Genomic DNA, 17,462 nt, shown 5'->3' on the forward strand with positions numbered 1-17,462 from the left:
TCAATCAATCAATAGGTAAAAGTGATGATTAGTACTGATTACTGGGAGAAATGCTCCTACCAAAAGCCAGAATAAATGAACTGTGTGTCTAATGATTGAAGGCTATTCTTCTCAGGTAGTTTACACTCAGACACCTGTGGTAGGACTTGTCTCTAAGGCAGTTTTAATGATCTTTACAGAAAAAGGATGTGCTGGTTTCAAGAACTATAAACTGCTAAGATTATTACCCGTAAAGCTGTAACATGATATGTGTCTACTCTGCCATGTCTAATTTTGCACATAAACTATCACGTTGGATCAAGTTGCACTAAACATTAAGCATTTTTTTTCCTATGGTTTAATTTCCAAAACCTTCTCCAACATGTTTAGTAGTTTTCTCTTAAACTTGTTGGTACTTTGATAAAAGTATAATGTGTTGTTCCTTCCTCTGGCTTTTTCATGCTACAGCCCATCTATGTCCAATTGTCGTGACCCCTTCAAATAAAAGACTTCCGGCACGCTGGCTGCTTGTATAGTAGAGGCTTTGTTTGTCACCCGTGTCGTTTGCACTGTACCCTCGGTTAATCCCTATTGTCCAGTCAAGCCTCATTAATCTGGAGAATTGATATGAATGAAGGCGGATCGAGGCTTCCTCTTCTCCCTCCCGTGGATGTCTGTCTTTCTCCCCCCGGAAAGGAAGTGACCCGCTTGTCAGAACAGGAATCAGGCCACGGCTATGCTGTGGGACAACCCAAATTTTGTTCATATCCTCTACAAATGCTCATAAATGTAGAACTGACTGTATAGAGTTCACTTGTTATTACCTTGGTCAATAATGACCTCAGCCCCCAAGGAGATAACTGTCTCCAATATTACTGGTATTTTAGTCCTTAAGGGAAAGCAGTATTCTGATAAGAAATCATCTCTGCACTCGTGAGCAAAAGCCCTGTGCATGTAGAGACGGTAAAGAATACTCTTAACAAATTATTAAATTTGATTTGAAAACAAAACATTTAATTCAAGAACATTATTATTTTAAAAGAAGTTTAAATCTGTCAAAGACTATTAAATTTACTCAATAAATTAATGCACCTCTCTCTGAGCACCCCGCCCCTACTTCCTACAGCGCTCTACACCTCCCCTTTCCTATTTCTATGCAAGTCTGTTCACTGCCCACTATAAATACATCTAACCTGACAATATCCTCTCCACTTCCACTCAGAGAACATTAGTACTTCCTAATTTCTCCTATTTTCCTTTTTTCTATATCACAGACATTCTTACTAATAATGACCTCCCCTTTGGCTACTTTGCTCATTCTCCTTTTGCTTGTTTGGCCAAGCAAACCAGCGACACCTGGCAGAGGCCGGACACAGCTGGGCGGATATATGCGGACAGAGGACATAGTTCAATCTGTACTTGAGGAAAAGGGCAGAGACCTGACAGGTATGGACAGCAGGAGAGATGGTGGATTTGGAGACTCTCGTTCCTCGAAACAAGGACTACCAGAAGCAGAAGAGGAAGATGGAGACACGTGGGGAGAGCCTGGTACTCCATCTTACTTCAGATCCCCATATCTAACAAGCGACAGCAAACTGTGGGAACCCCGCATCTCTTCTCGATGTGTGCCAGTGCCCTCCAACATGGCTCTGTGCCACAACATTGGTTATGACACCATGCGGATCCCAAACCTGCTGGGCCATGATTCTCCAGCTGAGGCTGTCCAGCAGAGCGCCAGCTGGTTACCACTGCTTGCCAGAGAGTGCCATCCTGACGCCCGCATCTTCCTTTGCTCTCTCTTTGCACCAATATGCCTAGACAGGTACATATGCTTACTCAAACTCACTGAAAAAATAAGTTTAACAATCTTTTTTCCTATTAATTATAAGTATTGATAAAAATGCACAAAAGAATAAGAGTTTTTAGGAGGAAGAGGGTCGAAAAAGACCATATTTTGTCTCTAATTGACAACATGGGTCCAGAGTCATCAAAAGACGACACCAGTTAGACCAGGGGTGTCAAACCGGTTCCAGAAAGGGCCGTGTGGCTGCAGGTTTTCTTTCCAACAAAGCAATGGCACACCAGACTCCAGTTATCTCATCAAGTCATCATGTTAAGACTGGACTCACTTGATGAGGTGACTGGAGTCTGGTGTGCTATTGCTTGGTTGGAAAGAAAACCTGCAGCCACACGGCCCTTTCTGGAACCAGTTTGACATCCCTGAGTTAGACACTAAGCAGCACATCAGTTTCAATCAAAACGTGAATGTGAATTTAGGTCATCAAGGTCAAAGACCTCTATATATTATTATTACATTACAGATGTGTGTGTCTGGGGGGGAGGCAGGGGTGTCAAGAGGTCTCTACCCTTAAATCAGTTTAAAACTCGTCATTTAATCACTGCTGTCCAATTTCCTCTCCATGCTGTTTTTCACAGGTTTATCTCCCCGTGCATGAGTTTGTGTGAATCTGTACGGGAAAGCTGTGCTCCCATCATGAGTTGCTATGGTTACCCCTGGCCGGAAATTCTGAGGTGTGACCAGTATCCCGCAGATCACCTGGTGTGCATCTCCTCCATCACCAACGCAAGCGTTTACACGGGAGCACGTGGAGGTGAGTAACCGCACACGTATGAGTGGGTCAAGTCTATTAAACCAATTATCCGATTTTAACTATTTCAGTGCCTCAGGCAAGCTGTCGGGACTGTGAGCTAGAGGAGGCTTCGTCCCCTAAAGACACACTGGAGACTTTTTGCAGGAGTGATTTTGGTGAGTCCAGACATGTTTACTCTTTTGGAAGCATTCTATGTTTTTTATTGTTTATGATTATCGAGCAGAAGGATATTTATCAATAAACAGAAGTCAACAAAACTTTTTTTTTCTCTCTCTAAAATCTTCCAAGTTGTGAAGCTGCGTCTGACCAGACTCAAGTACAGTCCATTAAGTCTTTCTCAGTTCTCCCTGGCTTCTAAGTTGGACATCTTAAAGCCTGGGCCCCTGTCAGGGGGGCAGATACGCTCAGGGATTGAGTTGTGGCTGGAGAGAGATGCTACGTGCGTACAGAACATGACCCGACAACATCCACGAGGCGGCACCTTCCTTGTGACAGGGACAGTCCAAGGGGAACGCCTGGTGGTCAACAAGGCTTACGTTTGGCAAAGACGAGACAGAAACCTCACTGCAGCTTTACGCAAGTGGAAAACTCACAGATGCAGGAACTAACATCTTGGAAAATTCTAACTGAAATGTGAGATCAACTATGGTTTTGGGAAAGAGTTTAGAAGCTTCCTATAAAGCAACAGCTGTAAATATTTGTTGGACTTTTTGAAAAGAATTCAAAGCAGTTTAGTCCTGAAACATACTGATAGCATGATTGAGAAACTTTCACTATAGAAGTAGAGACTAGGAAAAAAATGTACATAATGATTTTTATACTTTAACTTAATATTGTTGGTCTATGTGTTTCTGATATATTAATTACTGAGCTTTTCTTTTTTCTTTCAATCCAAATCTGCTTCCTGTATTTTCTCCATTCAACAAAGATAAAAACATGAACATAATTCCATATTTTTTCATATTTCAGTATCTGTCAGCATCTGTTTTTTTTGGATACATTTCGTTAAATAAAGTAAAATAAATACTAAAAGCAGCATGGTTCCTGTCATTTTAACTTGATTGATCATTTATCAAATAAATGAAAAAGTAAATCTGCTTCTGGAAACATCTCTCATTAGTTTAAATTCGGAAGAAAAACAGTGATAGATTTGAAATATAACGTTCACCTTTACTTTATTCAAAAAAATAATAGCAGCTATGTTTATTTAATACATGGAAGCTGATCATTCATATTAAGCTAAAGTTTAAATGTAGGGCTCTGACTGAAAAAGAACAACTTGTCTCCAAAAGTTGTATTGTTTCCTGTAGAACTTGTAAGATCCAAAGAAAAGAAATCCGCTAATAACTCGAATTAAGGCTGTATGTGTAAAACAGCCCTTGCCTTATTTCTCTCTTATCAAGTTTTGAAGCTTTCTGTCAAAGTGCTTGTGTTACAGCAACTGTTTTCAAACTTCAGCAACTTTTTACAAACAGATAGCTACACATCTTATAGAACTTAGTGTTACATAAAATGGAAGATCTCATTCAGGTGTTGGAATTTACTTACCAAACAGCAAAGGTTTCAGACTCAGTGTTTTCATCTCATGTGTTCTGTCTGCTACAATAGACACCTGCTGAACATGTCCAACCTAAAGGGACACAGGAAACAATTTAAAAGCTGAAACAGTGATCCACAGCATGCTTTTTTTCATTATTTTATTTATGCTATTGCACCATTTATGATGCATCTTTATTTCCATATATTTTTTCCAAATGCTTTGATCCCAATATCCCTAGAGTAAGACTGTAATATGCAATTTTAAATGTATGATCAGTGTTGGTAGTGATTCAAATAGAATTTAAAGGTCATAATAAATGGTCTTTTACCCTTATCCCCTCCAAACGATGCAGGCTGAAACTCTGACTGTAGTCTTCTCCATCCAAGTCACCCACCGATGGAGCAGGTGGAGGCAAAGTATCATCAGCATGGATGACTGAAGCAGGGGAAGCCCCATCTCCCATCACTAAATCCGCAGGGCCGTTGTTGTAGTGCACGTAGAGCAGTAGGGCAATAATATTCAGGATGTAAACATGGAAGAATACCATAACCACGACGAAATAAGCACGAGAGCACACATTGCTTTTCTGGATGTGCAGCCGAGTAGAGCGAGAAGGAGCCTTGCAAGGAGGCGAGAATGGTTTCTCGCTCATGTCGGTTTCTTCGTGCTCAAGTAAATCTTCGTAAGCGTCATTCATAGTTAACAACAGGGAGTTAGATATTGTTTCAACGGAAATATGAACAGGTTAACGTGACAACACAAACCAGGCGGGCTTGATGTTGGAAGACGTTAGCTATCCTCTGACATTAGCATACCTGTGTTGTTTAGCTACAGAGCTAGCCCCGCTGCAAACATCTGTTCTGTTTGAGAAAAGACGAGAACGAAGCAGGACACCATCGAGTGAGTGGCAAAAAATGCAACGACGGTCCCTTTTTGCTAAAATAAATACATATTTCGTGACTTGTCATAACATAAAAGCTGCTAATCCTGTGCTAGCACTGATAGATGCGCTGCCCCTGACAACGAGCCTAGCAACAAGATAGGGCAGCAATATCCGTTGCCCAGCAGCTGTCGTAAACGCTTAGCGCCCCCTACCTGTCATTCCAGACATTTTGACCTGCAATCTTGAAATGTTACAATACATTCTTAAAATGTATCATTTAAATGGTTGTGGACAATATTCAAAGAGAGGAAAGGAAAACAAAATAAGTTGTGAATATCTATCTATCCATTTATCAGTCTATCTGTATATATATAGGTTGGTAGTACAAGTTAAAAAAAAACTTGAGTAACCCTTTGACAAAAGTATACATTTATAAGTAATTCTGCTGCACCATAATATCTTTAGATAATACTGCTACTCTTAATTCTACTCCATTTATTTTGAGTGACTTCCCTGAGCAACAAATTATCTTTTTTTTTAAGTGCTCCAGACAAAGACACGCAGACAATGTTTATGTTAAAATTAGATATATTTTTGGTATAAGCCTACTTGAACCTACAATGATATTTAGAGATCAGGTTAATGTTTTTGTAAGGAGGAAGTATTGTTACTTGAGGTACTTGTTTCATAAGAATTATATTTAAAAATAAAATTGGTTTGGAGAAGTGTTTTGTCTGCCTTAAAATATTATTTTTTTAGATACATTCTTTTTTCTATTATAGTCTTTAAAATACCAGAATTTGCATGTAACCTTACATTTTTTTCTGACTTAATTACATCATTCTAAATATCAGATGATATCATATGTACCAAATACTTATACTCTTTAGTGAAAATATAAAATATTGCTATTCTTACTTGAGTATTTTCAATATATATATATATATATATATATATATATATATATATATATATATATATATATATATATATATATATATATATATAAAACATCTATAGAGAGAGACAGAGAGGGAGAGATACATACAGTATATAAATATTTGATATAGGACAATGCAATATACAAGAGTTTTCGTAGTTGTCCACACGGTGGCGACATAAACACACATTTCATACTTTTCCAACTGTGCCATGTCATTTTGAGTCTTGACGTAATTTCTTAAGTCCGCCAATTATTTCTTTGACAAAAAACAGCAATTAGGAAATGTTGCCTTCGCGTGTTTGCAAAACAAACAAACAAAAAAAAGTAAATAAATAAATAAAACTAAAGGAATTTTTTTTCTCTTGTTAAGTTGTTCTGGAAATATACCCCTGTTGTGTTATCTACACATGTGCACAACAATAAAACCAGATTAAATTAAATAAACTAAAATATATGGTTTAAAAACACTATGAGTTGGCTTTTGTTGGGTTTAAAGCTACTAAGTATGTCTTGCTCATGACAGAAAACCAGTTGTAGAGAACTTAACTTCCTTACTCTCCATTTAGTTGCATAATTAAATAAAGATTGAGTTTAATTAAGTAAGTTTGCCTCTCACATTATTCCATCTGACCCTACTTTATATTTAAATAGAGAGGGTCTGCTAGGTGGGGGAGGATGTTACAGACTCTCCCTTAAACACACACACACCCACGCACACGCACACCCCTTGCGGTGTTTTCCGGGATCACGCTTCTGCCTCCACTCGGGATCCACGCAGCAGCAGCAGCAGCAGCAGCAGCGATATGGCTGATCATCACCGGACGGGACGAAGCTGCGTTTGAACGAAACTTTGGCCTGATTGTGTTTTAACATTGATCCATAATGCGCTCTGTCGGGGGACAGGACGCCAATAAACATCGGTTAACGCTGGGATAGAAAATCCCGGACGGGTTTAGCGAGCAGTTTGCTGGTTTGATTAGCATTTTTTACAGCAAACTATTTGGAGGAACTTGTCGCAGTGGCTTTCAGTCCCAGCGTGCTGCCGGGATTAGCACACAGAGGCGGAACAATAGTCTCCTGCGGCAGGAACACAAGCAGGTCGGTGTGGTTTGTTTATATTTGGCTCACTGCCTGTTTTTAAACTCTAATAGGCACTGAAACCATTGCTGTGCTCCTCACCTCACTGACATTGCAGGTGTATGCTCATTATTACTCTTGCTGATTTTGATTTGTTGTAACGCAGTTTAATGGGGAGTTTCTGCGTGTTTAAATGATGGGAATATTTAAGCGCTTTTCCTAAAATCCCAACAGAATCGCGTTAAATCAGTCGCTCCATTCAGAGGTTTCGATAGTCGCAGATACTGTGACTACAGCAGTCAAAGTCCCTGGAGATTTCTCATACTTTCCCCCCTCATTTTTTAATTTTTTAAATGCTGTAATTTTCAATGAAAGGTCTTTTCCTCAGGGGTTTCCCTGCTTCCTGTTCGGCAGTGGAACTTTTCCTCTGCCCTGACTGATCCTCCTCCTCCCGGATACTTGCGTCTGGAAAACACGGGGAGATACGAACTGACCGAAAGCGAAAAAAGGCCTGGAAGGTGGAGGAATCTCCACCAACCCATGGCTGAGGTGAAAACATGAAACGCTGCGGGTTTTTTTTTTTTTTTCCTTTGGCTCCTAATTATCCGCGCTTCCTCCGGTCATGTCATGTTAGATCTGCGGGACGTGCGCCTGCGGATGTGACGGGCTGTTCAGTGCTGCAGTCCTGCGGTTCCTTCTCTAACGTCCATATTAGGCCCATATATACATCCAAGCAGAGGCGTAGCCAGAACATTTTAATAAGGGTGGCCAGGCAATCAATGGCCTAACTATCGGTAAGCAGAAACTGCAGTTGCTTAGGGGCCTCCGACCTCTTAGGGGCCCCGTCACAGACACCTGGTGGGTCCCTTACACAAATGTGAAATATGTAATTGTGCAAAAAATTCCTCTTTTACCCACCTGATGTTAAAATGACTGACCGGACCTTATTTATACCTTCTTTATACAGAGACGCATAATTTTCTCTTTACCCCATAAAACACAAAATCTAGTTCTGAAAAGAGGATGAATTCTGTACGTATCATTCTTAATGTTGGTATATTGATGTGCATAATTAACCACAGTGTTTTTGTTGTCAAGTAATTGTTAATATATAAAAAATTGAAATGTTTTGCCTCTATCTGTATTAGAGGGAAATAAATGGTAGGGGAGGCCAATGATTGGCTAAAGGTTGCGATGGCCACCCCTGGGCCCCCATCTAGCTCCACCTCACATCCAATAAGCCATAGTGGTGTTATTATACACGTTGCATTCATTAGAGCATAAAAAAAAAATATATATATATATATATATATATATATATATATATATATATATATATATATGAGTGCGTTATTTATATTGGTGCGTCTTTTGGCTCCACACAATTATTTGACTACAATTTAGCTTGTTTAATCATTAAGTTAGCTTAAATATTTAGAGCTGGTTTAACTATAGACTTTTAAAGGTATGTTGTATCGACGTATTAACACCCTGCAATAACAAAGAAATAAAAGCATCTGGTTTGTCATTAAGGCACTCAGTAATGAAAGAAGACGTCACACATTTGACCTAAAACTCCCAAGATTCATTGACAAGGAATGCTTCAGGGTCAGGAAGTTTCACAGTGCTGACTCTACACTGGCTCAGGTTAATTAAACATTAGGATTCAGGCCATAGTACAGAAACTCTTTATTACATGTCTGAATGCGGTTTTTAATTTTCTTGTGTTTGTAGTTACATTCACTAAAAAACTGGTTAAAAATGTCGGTCTCATGTTTCCTTTTTGGTCAGCAAGATGATTTGTTACTAACATAAACAAGCTAATGCTATTAGAAATAAGTAATTAAAAATTATATATATAAACAACAAAACAATGGTCAATATTTGAGTTAAAGTAATGTACATTTCTTCTTAAACGTCTCTATTTATATTTTCCATGTCCAATAGTTTTGTTGACATTTGATTTGTATAGATAGAAAGAAAAAATAGATTTAATAGCTGATATTTGATACCCTCTAAAGCTCATTTTTACAGTGTAATCCAGTTTCATATAAGATATGCCCTTTTATCCAATAAAAAGAATAGATTAGAATAGAAATAACCTTTATTGTCCCTCAGTGGGGAATTTCTCATGTCCCAGCAGCAAAATGAGGCACTAATGGAAGCATATTTGCTGATGCACACTAAGGTAAAAATCATGGAAAAAAAAAAAATTAGAATGGCTTACAATGCAGCTAGGAATAATTTGAAACACAATAAATAAAACTTTGCACAGCTTTTAGTTGTTATCGATGGAATAAGCAAAAAGTAATAGAAGTGTGCAAATGAGTAGCTTATTCTTATGTGCAAAACTTGTTCTATATATTTGTTCATAAAATAAAACTAACCAATTTATTTACAGCTTTTATAAAAAATGTATTGAATGCATTTGGAGGAGTGATTGTTATAAACTCTAACAGCTGGGAGGAAGGAGCTGTGATGGTGCTTTTTTGTGCATTTCAGTGTGTCACTGAAATAGCTCTCCAGCCATGCAATAGGTTATGGTATGGTATGGGAGATATCGACCTGACAGGGATGTTAACACTGCTAACATCAAACTGCAGTAAAGATAGGGGCATGGTGGCCATCTGGATTTCCAAATAACTGGTCCTTTCTAAGCTTGAGCCAGCTGGCTGGTAGTTGGAATGTTTGGTTTTTAACCCCAGAAAGCGCAGCGTCACAGCTGCAGGTGGCACAGCGCACTAAACTAACAAACATTTTCCCTGGTAGAGGGGCCAACATTAGAGCGACTGGAATATACCAGGCCTGTGATTTAAACAGGACCATGCAGCATGGCTGCAGCAGGTTAGCAAACACTACGGTTTTATACAGTGGCTTATAGAGAGTTTATGTTACATGTTCAGGAAACGCAGAAAATTCAAGACAGCCCATCAGCGATGCTACAGCATACATGTATAAATAATTAATTAACTGTATCAGTTAAAATTTAAAACTATTTACATCGACTGACCAGATAAAAAGCTATGTACACATTTTAGATCGTATTTTAATCTATAGGTTTTACATTTCTGTTTTCCTTGTCCTGCATTACTCTTTTTCTTGAGCACCTCAAGAAAAATACAAATACATTAATTTGTTTTGTTTGTTTGTTTAGTTATCTTATATTGCTTTTTGTGTTGTATTTGTGTTCTAACACTGAATTTTTTGGACCTATAAAGTGTATCGTTGTTACTGGTATTTTATCTTTGGAGTGATTAGGAGGAGAAGAGACCAGTAAGAAGGAACAGGAGACAGGAGGAGGAAATGGATATGAAAGCTAAAAGGGAGAAGAATGGGAAATAGGTGGAGATTGATGAGGAAGATGAGGGTAAGATGCAAGGAAGTGGAGCTAAAACCGTCAAAAAACAGCCTCACATGAAGGTGCAACATGGAGAATTTATTTGGCAATAAGTCTATTTATGAAATTCTGTATCACCTCATAAGAGCCAATAATTGTTGTCCATACCTAATTGATAGTTGTCTTTATTATATTTATTTTAATTATTCCATAATTATAACAAAAACAGCAAATTTTAAAGGAATTATCAAATAACTTTAATCTAACAACGTTTTCAAAAAGGGAGATGGAAGAAGTTAATATGTGTTGATCTTAAAACGGGCAATCATTGCTAGCTTATCTTTCATGGTGGATGCAGTGGCGCCTCTTGCTGGGGTGGATAAGGGATTTCCACAGCTGGCCACATTATGTGAGGCAGGCAGGGGTCAATATGCACTGAGGGGTGGCGGAAAATTAATAGGCACCAAAAACATCTTATGGTTAATCTACACTGATGAAAATAAACCAACAGGAAAATGAACACATACAACTTCTGTATTTTCCAAATAAATCACAGATATATCCCAGAATGCTTTGCCAGCAGAGCTCCCCTGGCAAAGCATTCCGGGATATATCTGCTTGTCTAGTGACCATGGATGATCACTACTTCTCACTACCACTTTTTTTCATCCGCTAGACGTTCGGACACTCATCTAAAATGGCATAACCACTATATAGTGCCCTTTATATTTGATAGGGCAGGCATTCATACACAGCCGTGGTATAAATTATAAAGAGGAATAAGTTTTAATGTGGGTTTCTATAATGTAATGAAGATAAAGTTAAGCGCTTAATGTTAGAACTAAATTTGTTTGATTTATGCATACATGCCAACATTTTCATATTTTTTTGTTGACGGTATTAACACATTTTGACTTCTGCAAATGTTTTTATTACTGGTCTTGTTTGAGCAAAGATGCACTGCTGATAGAGCTAGATTAAACACATCTCTCTGCCTTGCAATTTTCCAATCTTTTCTTATGTTTTGTCATACAATAACAATCTATTTTGAGCTTGATGTGATGGATTATGAACCATTATCTAATTTCCTGAAAAAATGTAAAGCTAAAAAAGTATGGCTGCCTGCATCAACACACCTGGCAGCACAAGGGGAGCAGGGTAATGCTGGAAAAGCTGAAGAAAGTCAAAGTTCACAGAGGGAGCAATTAGCCATGCAATCAAAATGGATTTTTTTTTTTTTATTGAGGCCTTGCTTGAAGAAAGCCATTGTTATGAGACACCTCAGAAATTGTATTATATGCAAATTTTACACATTAAGTTTGCCAAGCCAACCTTATTGATGATAAGCTATTGATGACCAGCCTTTAAAACATATCTGATTGAGGCGAGCGTCCCATTTAGGTCCTCATATTTAATAATTGCTTTGATGAAATTATCTTGAAACATTCAGTTTGCGATTTGACAGATCCATTAACATAGAACATTGGGACTACCATATTTATTTTGGTAAAGGATTAGAAGAACGGGTAATGATCAAGTCACATTATTCTGTCTCTATAAAGCCATCTTCATTGTGACATTAAAAGGATCCCATTAACTGTAGCTCCAGCCTCATTCATATTGTTGTCTACCCACAACCACTGCTAAAAATCAGCCGATTAGGGCACATTAATCCGCACAAGACTCCACTCCTTTCAAATGGCTAAGAGTCTTCTTTTTATTTTGGATAAATATAAACAACAAGCTGGTGAAAATGGAGTTTTCTTCACTTACATTTTTTTAGTTAAACCGAATACTGCATTGTATAATGTAGTCATATATTTGTATTTATTTCTTGCAACATATACAGTAATGTAAATGTTCTAGGTTTTTGCTTGCATGAAATTTCAAAGGCAACTATTTTTTTTAATCATCTTAAAAACAGCTTGAAAAGAATTATACACTGTAAAATGCATTAAGTTGACTTCATACAAATATGCAAATTTCTTTAAAGAAATACACTTATGTAAACTTAAAAAACATTTTGGTATATGCATGTTATACACATTAGCTTTGCACAGTTAATTTGATAATTTTGAGTAGACCTAATGATGAGAAATTTATTTTTTGGAAAGTAGCCTTAGTTTATCTTCTTGCTATGCATATTTCCCTAATATACCGGTATTTAGATGTTGCTCATGTTATTCAATACCTTTTAGACAACTTATTACAACTCTGTTTTAGTGAAGTATTGAAATTAGTCTCATCAAGCCATTATCACAACATCATTACACCTTATAGATTTTAGTGTGCTGTATAATAATGAATGGATCTCATTAACTGCAACATCAACATTAATCATGGTATTGTCTGCCCTCATCCATGGCATAAAAAAATCAGCCAATCAGGAAACACTGATTTGCACAAGTCTCCACCTCTTTCAAATATTGACATTTTATATGTGGACTGGACCTATATAATTTAAGTATCAAGATTTTTTTTTCAGTTCACAGCCCTCTTTTAGAATAAGTATGAACAACAAATTAAAGAGAATTGAGTTTTGCTCGCTTAAAGTTTTTTAATAAAGTTTTGTTTCACGTTGCAGCAGAGATCAACCAATACAGTATTTTAAAAGCTGCTATAGTTTATGTTTACGCGAGTCCTACCGATCCCTGATATGTACTGCCAACTTTTTTGCGGGACCTTTTTTTAAGCCAGTGTTACTTTCTCTTCCTCCATTTACACAATTAAAACATTACACAATGAAAAAAACTTTACAGCAGTCTCAATATAAATGAAAAAAGAAACATTTAACATAAAAGTCAAAGAAAGATTTGATAATATAATGCAAATGGTGGGAGCGCTAATCCATGCTCTTTATATGGATGCTGAACAGGCTAATGAATCAGCCAATGCATGCATTCATTGGCCAACACTGATAAAAGAGAAAAAATTCTAATATCAGCAAAAAATATTAGCCAACCAATATATCACTCTCTCTCTACAGTATAAAGCAAAAAATCTTACAGATTAGTTTAGACATATGATGTCACCGTCACAAGTAGGGCCGAACTATTAATTGCATTTGCAATATGACCACAGTTTAAAAAAAAAACTAATTACAAATCCCACAGAAACTGCATTTTTTGCTCATGTTAACCAGAATAATATGCTTACTTTCTCCCTCTACTCCTTTAGATGGCAATAAAACACTTTAATTGGGTTTGCTGCTACACAAAAGGGAAGAGAAGATTGTAGCTAGCAGCAGATTCATGAGTACTGTACAAGCTAGAACTATGCACTTTTCCACACAACAGTTAAGTATCACATCAGAGGAGCATTCAGGTCACAACAGTAATTGAATCCTCGGGACAAACATGTATCTGCCTGCAGTGGAAACATGTAAATAAAATCTCAATCACTCTTTTAGTGCAAAAAAAAATTGCTATTTTTGTTTTTGGCAAAAGTGCAAAGCCCTGGTTCTTTGTTGTGCAATATGTTTTGTTGTTTTTGGATGAAGAGCTGGGAAATCTTGCTTCACCTAGAAATTACTCAAAGTGCTTGGTGACTACCATAAAATCGCATCATTGTCAGTATCGTCATGTGATTCATTTTGTCACACGATTTACCCCAAATTGCACAACACAAATGGCTGTCTGAGACTATATTAGTTTCATAAAAAATAAATACATTTTAAATGACTCAAGCTATCTGTGTATACTAAATGTTTTAAAGTCTGGAAGAATAATAAAAGAAAAATACAATCCACATGGCACACATCATCTGGGAAACATAGTGGAGGCGGTGGGGAAATGTGCAGCAAGCAACTTGATTGGATCACATCTATTTATTTATAACTTCATTTAACACGGCTTGTGTGGACACAGTGGACTCCTGGAAATAATTTCTGATGGGTCGAGAGGGAAATATGAAACGCTGGAAATGGCAGTGTCATGCTGTGGGATTTTTTTTTTAGCCTTGTCAGCAAAGTGCGTTAGAGTTTATCGACTTATGTCATATTTTAATAAGTTGTAGGCCAGTGTATGTTTAATCATGGCATGTTAAGTTAGAAGTTTTTTTTTGTTTTTTTTAATCTTGATGCCATTCATACATGAGGCACGATGGCAAATGAAACCCTGTATCAAAATGAATACAGAGGAGAGTCAGCATGAATCTTCAAGACTTTACTTTCTGCAGATTATCAAAACATGAAAGATATTATTTGCCTATACTGTTTTTCTTTGTTCTTTCTTCCTTCTTTCTATTATCCAACTTTTTAGGTTATCTGAGTGAAGAAATGTCAAAGAGAAGCCATGGGTTTAAGAAAAGAATGGACCATTGTTTGGATTATCTGGCTATGTGTGCGCTTGTGTGTGGGATTCTGTAGTTGGGCAGATTGGAGCATTACTCATGCATCCCGAGGCTGCTGCTCAAAAAGCAGGGTTTGGAGCATCACAGTGGGTGCCTGCTCCACTCTGCCACATTGCATGTATGTGCAAGCATGCGTGTGATTTGTGTGTCAGTGAATTACATAAAAATGCAAGTTTGTGGCGAGTAGAGAAGATAGGAAGCGGGACGATTTTAAGGTAGGAAAGCTGAAAACAAATGCTACCTTAAATCAGTGGAAATGCAGGGATCCAATCTGACTATACAGATTATGTCTGTGTGTCTCTTGTTGTGGGACACCCACATGCCCCAGGACAGTTGGCTGTTTTTCTTTTTAGAGGCACAAGTGAAATGAAATATTAGGTTTTAAACATGTGCAAAGAAAGCTTAAGAAATGATCAAAATGGAAGTTTCTAAAACACACATGAACATATTTGAATGTGTCTATGTGAGAGAATGAAGCGAGGTTAGATTCTCATCTTTCTCTTTTCTTTTTTTTTTTACTAAAATCAGTGGAAATCGGCCTTGGCCTGTAACTTAGCAACCCAAATGGTGTGTGTGTGTGTCTTGAATTAATTTGACTTCACTTCTTCTATGTCCTCCTCAGGGGTGTGTCAGATCACCTAACTTACTAAATTATAACAACCTTGCAGCCACCCCACACGTGTTTGGAAACACATGCTCACAGGCTGTTAGACACAGATGAATGGTTCGGTACAGAGGGGATTTATTCCTAACCCACTAACCTTTGATCTCTTGTGTTTAGTTTTATCACAATGATCACAGTTTGGCACTTGTGAACTGCTTTTTAAACTAATCTGGAAAGTGCATTGAATGTGTTTAAAAGTGAAGGCATCCTTCATCTGCAATGTCCTTGTGGTCCGTGGGTTGAGCGATGCTTGGTGAGGGTGCTTTGCACATGTTGATAAAGTGAAACCTCATGTCTCAACGGTCGGACTGATTTACCGCTGCCAAACTCCTCGTTTTCTCAACCTAATTCTGCTCCAGTCCAACCAAACACCCTTTGGACACGTCAAACTTTTCTTTATTGCAAAAATTTCACATAAAAACCAAAAGTAAAGGATAAAACGACAACATAAAATATTCTTTTAGCCTTGTTTGCCTCTCATTTTGACAAAAGTGACGCCAAATTCAAATAACTGAGCGACAAAAGGGGAAACATTTAATTTTAGCATTCTAATTTTTGAGGATTTTTCTTTCTTAAAATGTCTCAGTGAGCATTGCACACATTAATTGCACATAAATTCATTGCAATTAGCTGTTTTATGAAATAAGTGCCTTTCTTTCCTCCCCTTTCAACGAACACTGTTCCAAGAAATTAGGTTCACCATATTCCCTGTTTAAAACACAGCCATGTCACCTAAAATCATAAATCCAGCTTAGAAAGTTTCTTATTTCAAAATTCAATCCGACTACTTTGCCTTCAGAAGTTGCGTATACAGTCCCTCCCTAAATATAATTACCACCAAGTTAATAGTTGACTTACTGTATGAAAGTTTATTGTCATACAGTTATTTATTGTTAACTAATGCTGGGATGATCTCATTCCTTCAGCGTCCTCATAAAGATCAGTAAGGCATATGAAAATAACAAAATAGGCTTAAATTTCGTAGGGAGCATAAAGATAAACATATAGAGCAATAGAAAGGGGTCTTAGGTTGTGATGAATCCAGGTGTACCCTGTTCCAAATTGGGGGTCACATCAGGGTAGAAAGAGAAGTGCATTAAGTAATGGGCTTGTTGTGTAATGCTTTCAGTACAAGTCAGTTAGGGCAGTTCTATGATCTGGAAATGCTGCACTTTGTTAGGTCTTGGTTCATCAGCTTTATATACTAAAAGTATATATGTATGCATATTCAATATATACCCAAATAAGCGGGACAACCAATCTATCAGTAAATTTCAACCTCCCTGATGGCACAGGCTGAGTCCAAGAAGATGATGTGTAAATTGGGCAATCGTTATTGGAGGATTATTTTCACACATAATCGGTTCGTCATAGAGTTCACGTCTCATCTTTAGGATGTGCTGGAAAAATAATCTATGCAGTTTTCTGACTCCTGTTCTTCTACACTAGTATAATGAAAAATTATTGCAGCTCTTGATTGAAATGAATGCTGTGACATTGCAGAAACCTGTTGAAATGGATCCATATCAAACTGTAACTAAGGACTCTGTCACACCTTGCTTTAGCCAGCGTATGCCCAATGTCCCAGAATCTCCTAAAATGCTGGCATATGCTTAGCTTTCTATGTATTTTTTCAGGTTTAGGCGTATAATAGCATATTCATGACAAGTCCAGAACTTATGTCCAAAGACAGCCTAACCTATGCATAAACACATGTCAGATACATTGATATGCCTTGATAAGTTATGCACAAGTTACTCATAGGTTTTGGATAAGCTTGATACCACATTTTATGACTTCCACTTCCACTTAATGTATGTCAACGGTCAAATAACTTACCTGTTACTTATTCCCCACGTATGAGAATACGCTGACATACGTCCAGAAATTTTGAGCATGCTAAAAATTTCTTGACATACGTATGTCGACGTGTGCCAGCGTGCTTCAGCGTACTTTAGAATGCTCATAATTTATACAAAATCTTATCCAACATATATATTTTTGCCAGGTTTACCGTACTTCAGGCAAGAAAAGCATCACTTGTCTGGAAAAAACCTTACTTTCTTTTCTTTTTTAT

At 37.5% G+C, this 17,462-nt stretch overlaps 3 protein-coding genes across 7 annotated transcripts in view; 2 read left to right on the forward strand and 1 right to left on the reverse strand.

Moving 5' to 3' along the window:
• Positions 1 to 5,153, reverse strand: part of LOC107094857 (transmembrane prolyl 4-hydroxylase-like) — an 18,373-nt gene extending 13,220 nt beyond the window's left edge. The window contains exons 1-2 of the mRNA XM_015390729.1: positions 4,460 to 5,153; positions 4,140 to 4,221 (exon numbers count right to left, since the gene is read on the reverse strand). Coding sequence (XP_015246215.1) covers positions 4,140 to 4,221; positions 4,460 to 4,828 — 451 coding nt within the window. The 5' untranslated portion in view covers positions 4,829 to 5,153. The remainder of the gene's footprint in view (positions 1 to 4,139; positions 4,222 to 4,459) is intronic.
• On the forward strand, positions 647 to 3,254 carry LOC107094858 (secreted frizzled-related protein 2-like). The gene is made up of 4 exons (XM_015390730.1): positions 647 to 1,801; positions 2,416 to 2,591; positions 2,660 to 2,746; positions 2,880 to 3,254. The coding sequence occupies exons 1-4, from the start codon at positions 1,269 to 1,271 to the stop codon at positions 3,197 to 3,199; spliced, it is 1,116 nt and encodes a 371-aa protein (XP_015246216.1). The 5' UTR covers positions 647 to 1,268; the 3' UTR covers positions 3,200 to 3,254.
• Positions 5,154 to 6,727: 1,574 nt separating the features above from the next.
• LOC107094855 (cyclin-dependent kinase 17-like) overlaps positions 6,728 to 17,462 on the forward strand; it is a 54,743-nt gene continuing 44,008 nt past the window's right edge. For all 5 annotated transcript variants that reach the window (XM_015390720.1, XM_015390723.1, XM_015390722.1 and 2 more), the window contains exon 1: positions 6,728 to 7,055. The gene's annotated coding sequence lies outside the window, so the exon portion shown is untranslated. The remainder of the gene's footprint in view (positions 7,056 to 17,462) is intronic.

The sequence above is a fragment of the Cyprinodon variegatus genome, unplaced genomic scaffold (genome assembly GCF_000732505.1).
Source record: "Cyprinodon variegatus isolate N-32 unplaced genomic scaffold, C_variegatus-1.0 Scaffold509, whole genome shotgun sequence".
Classification (NCBI taxonomy): Eukaryota; Metazoa; Chordata; class Actinopteri; order Cyprinodontiformes; family Cyprinodontidae; genus Cyprinodon; species Cyprinodon variegatus.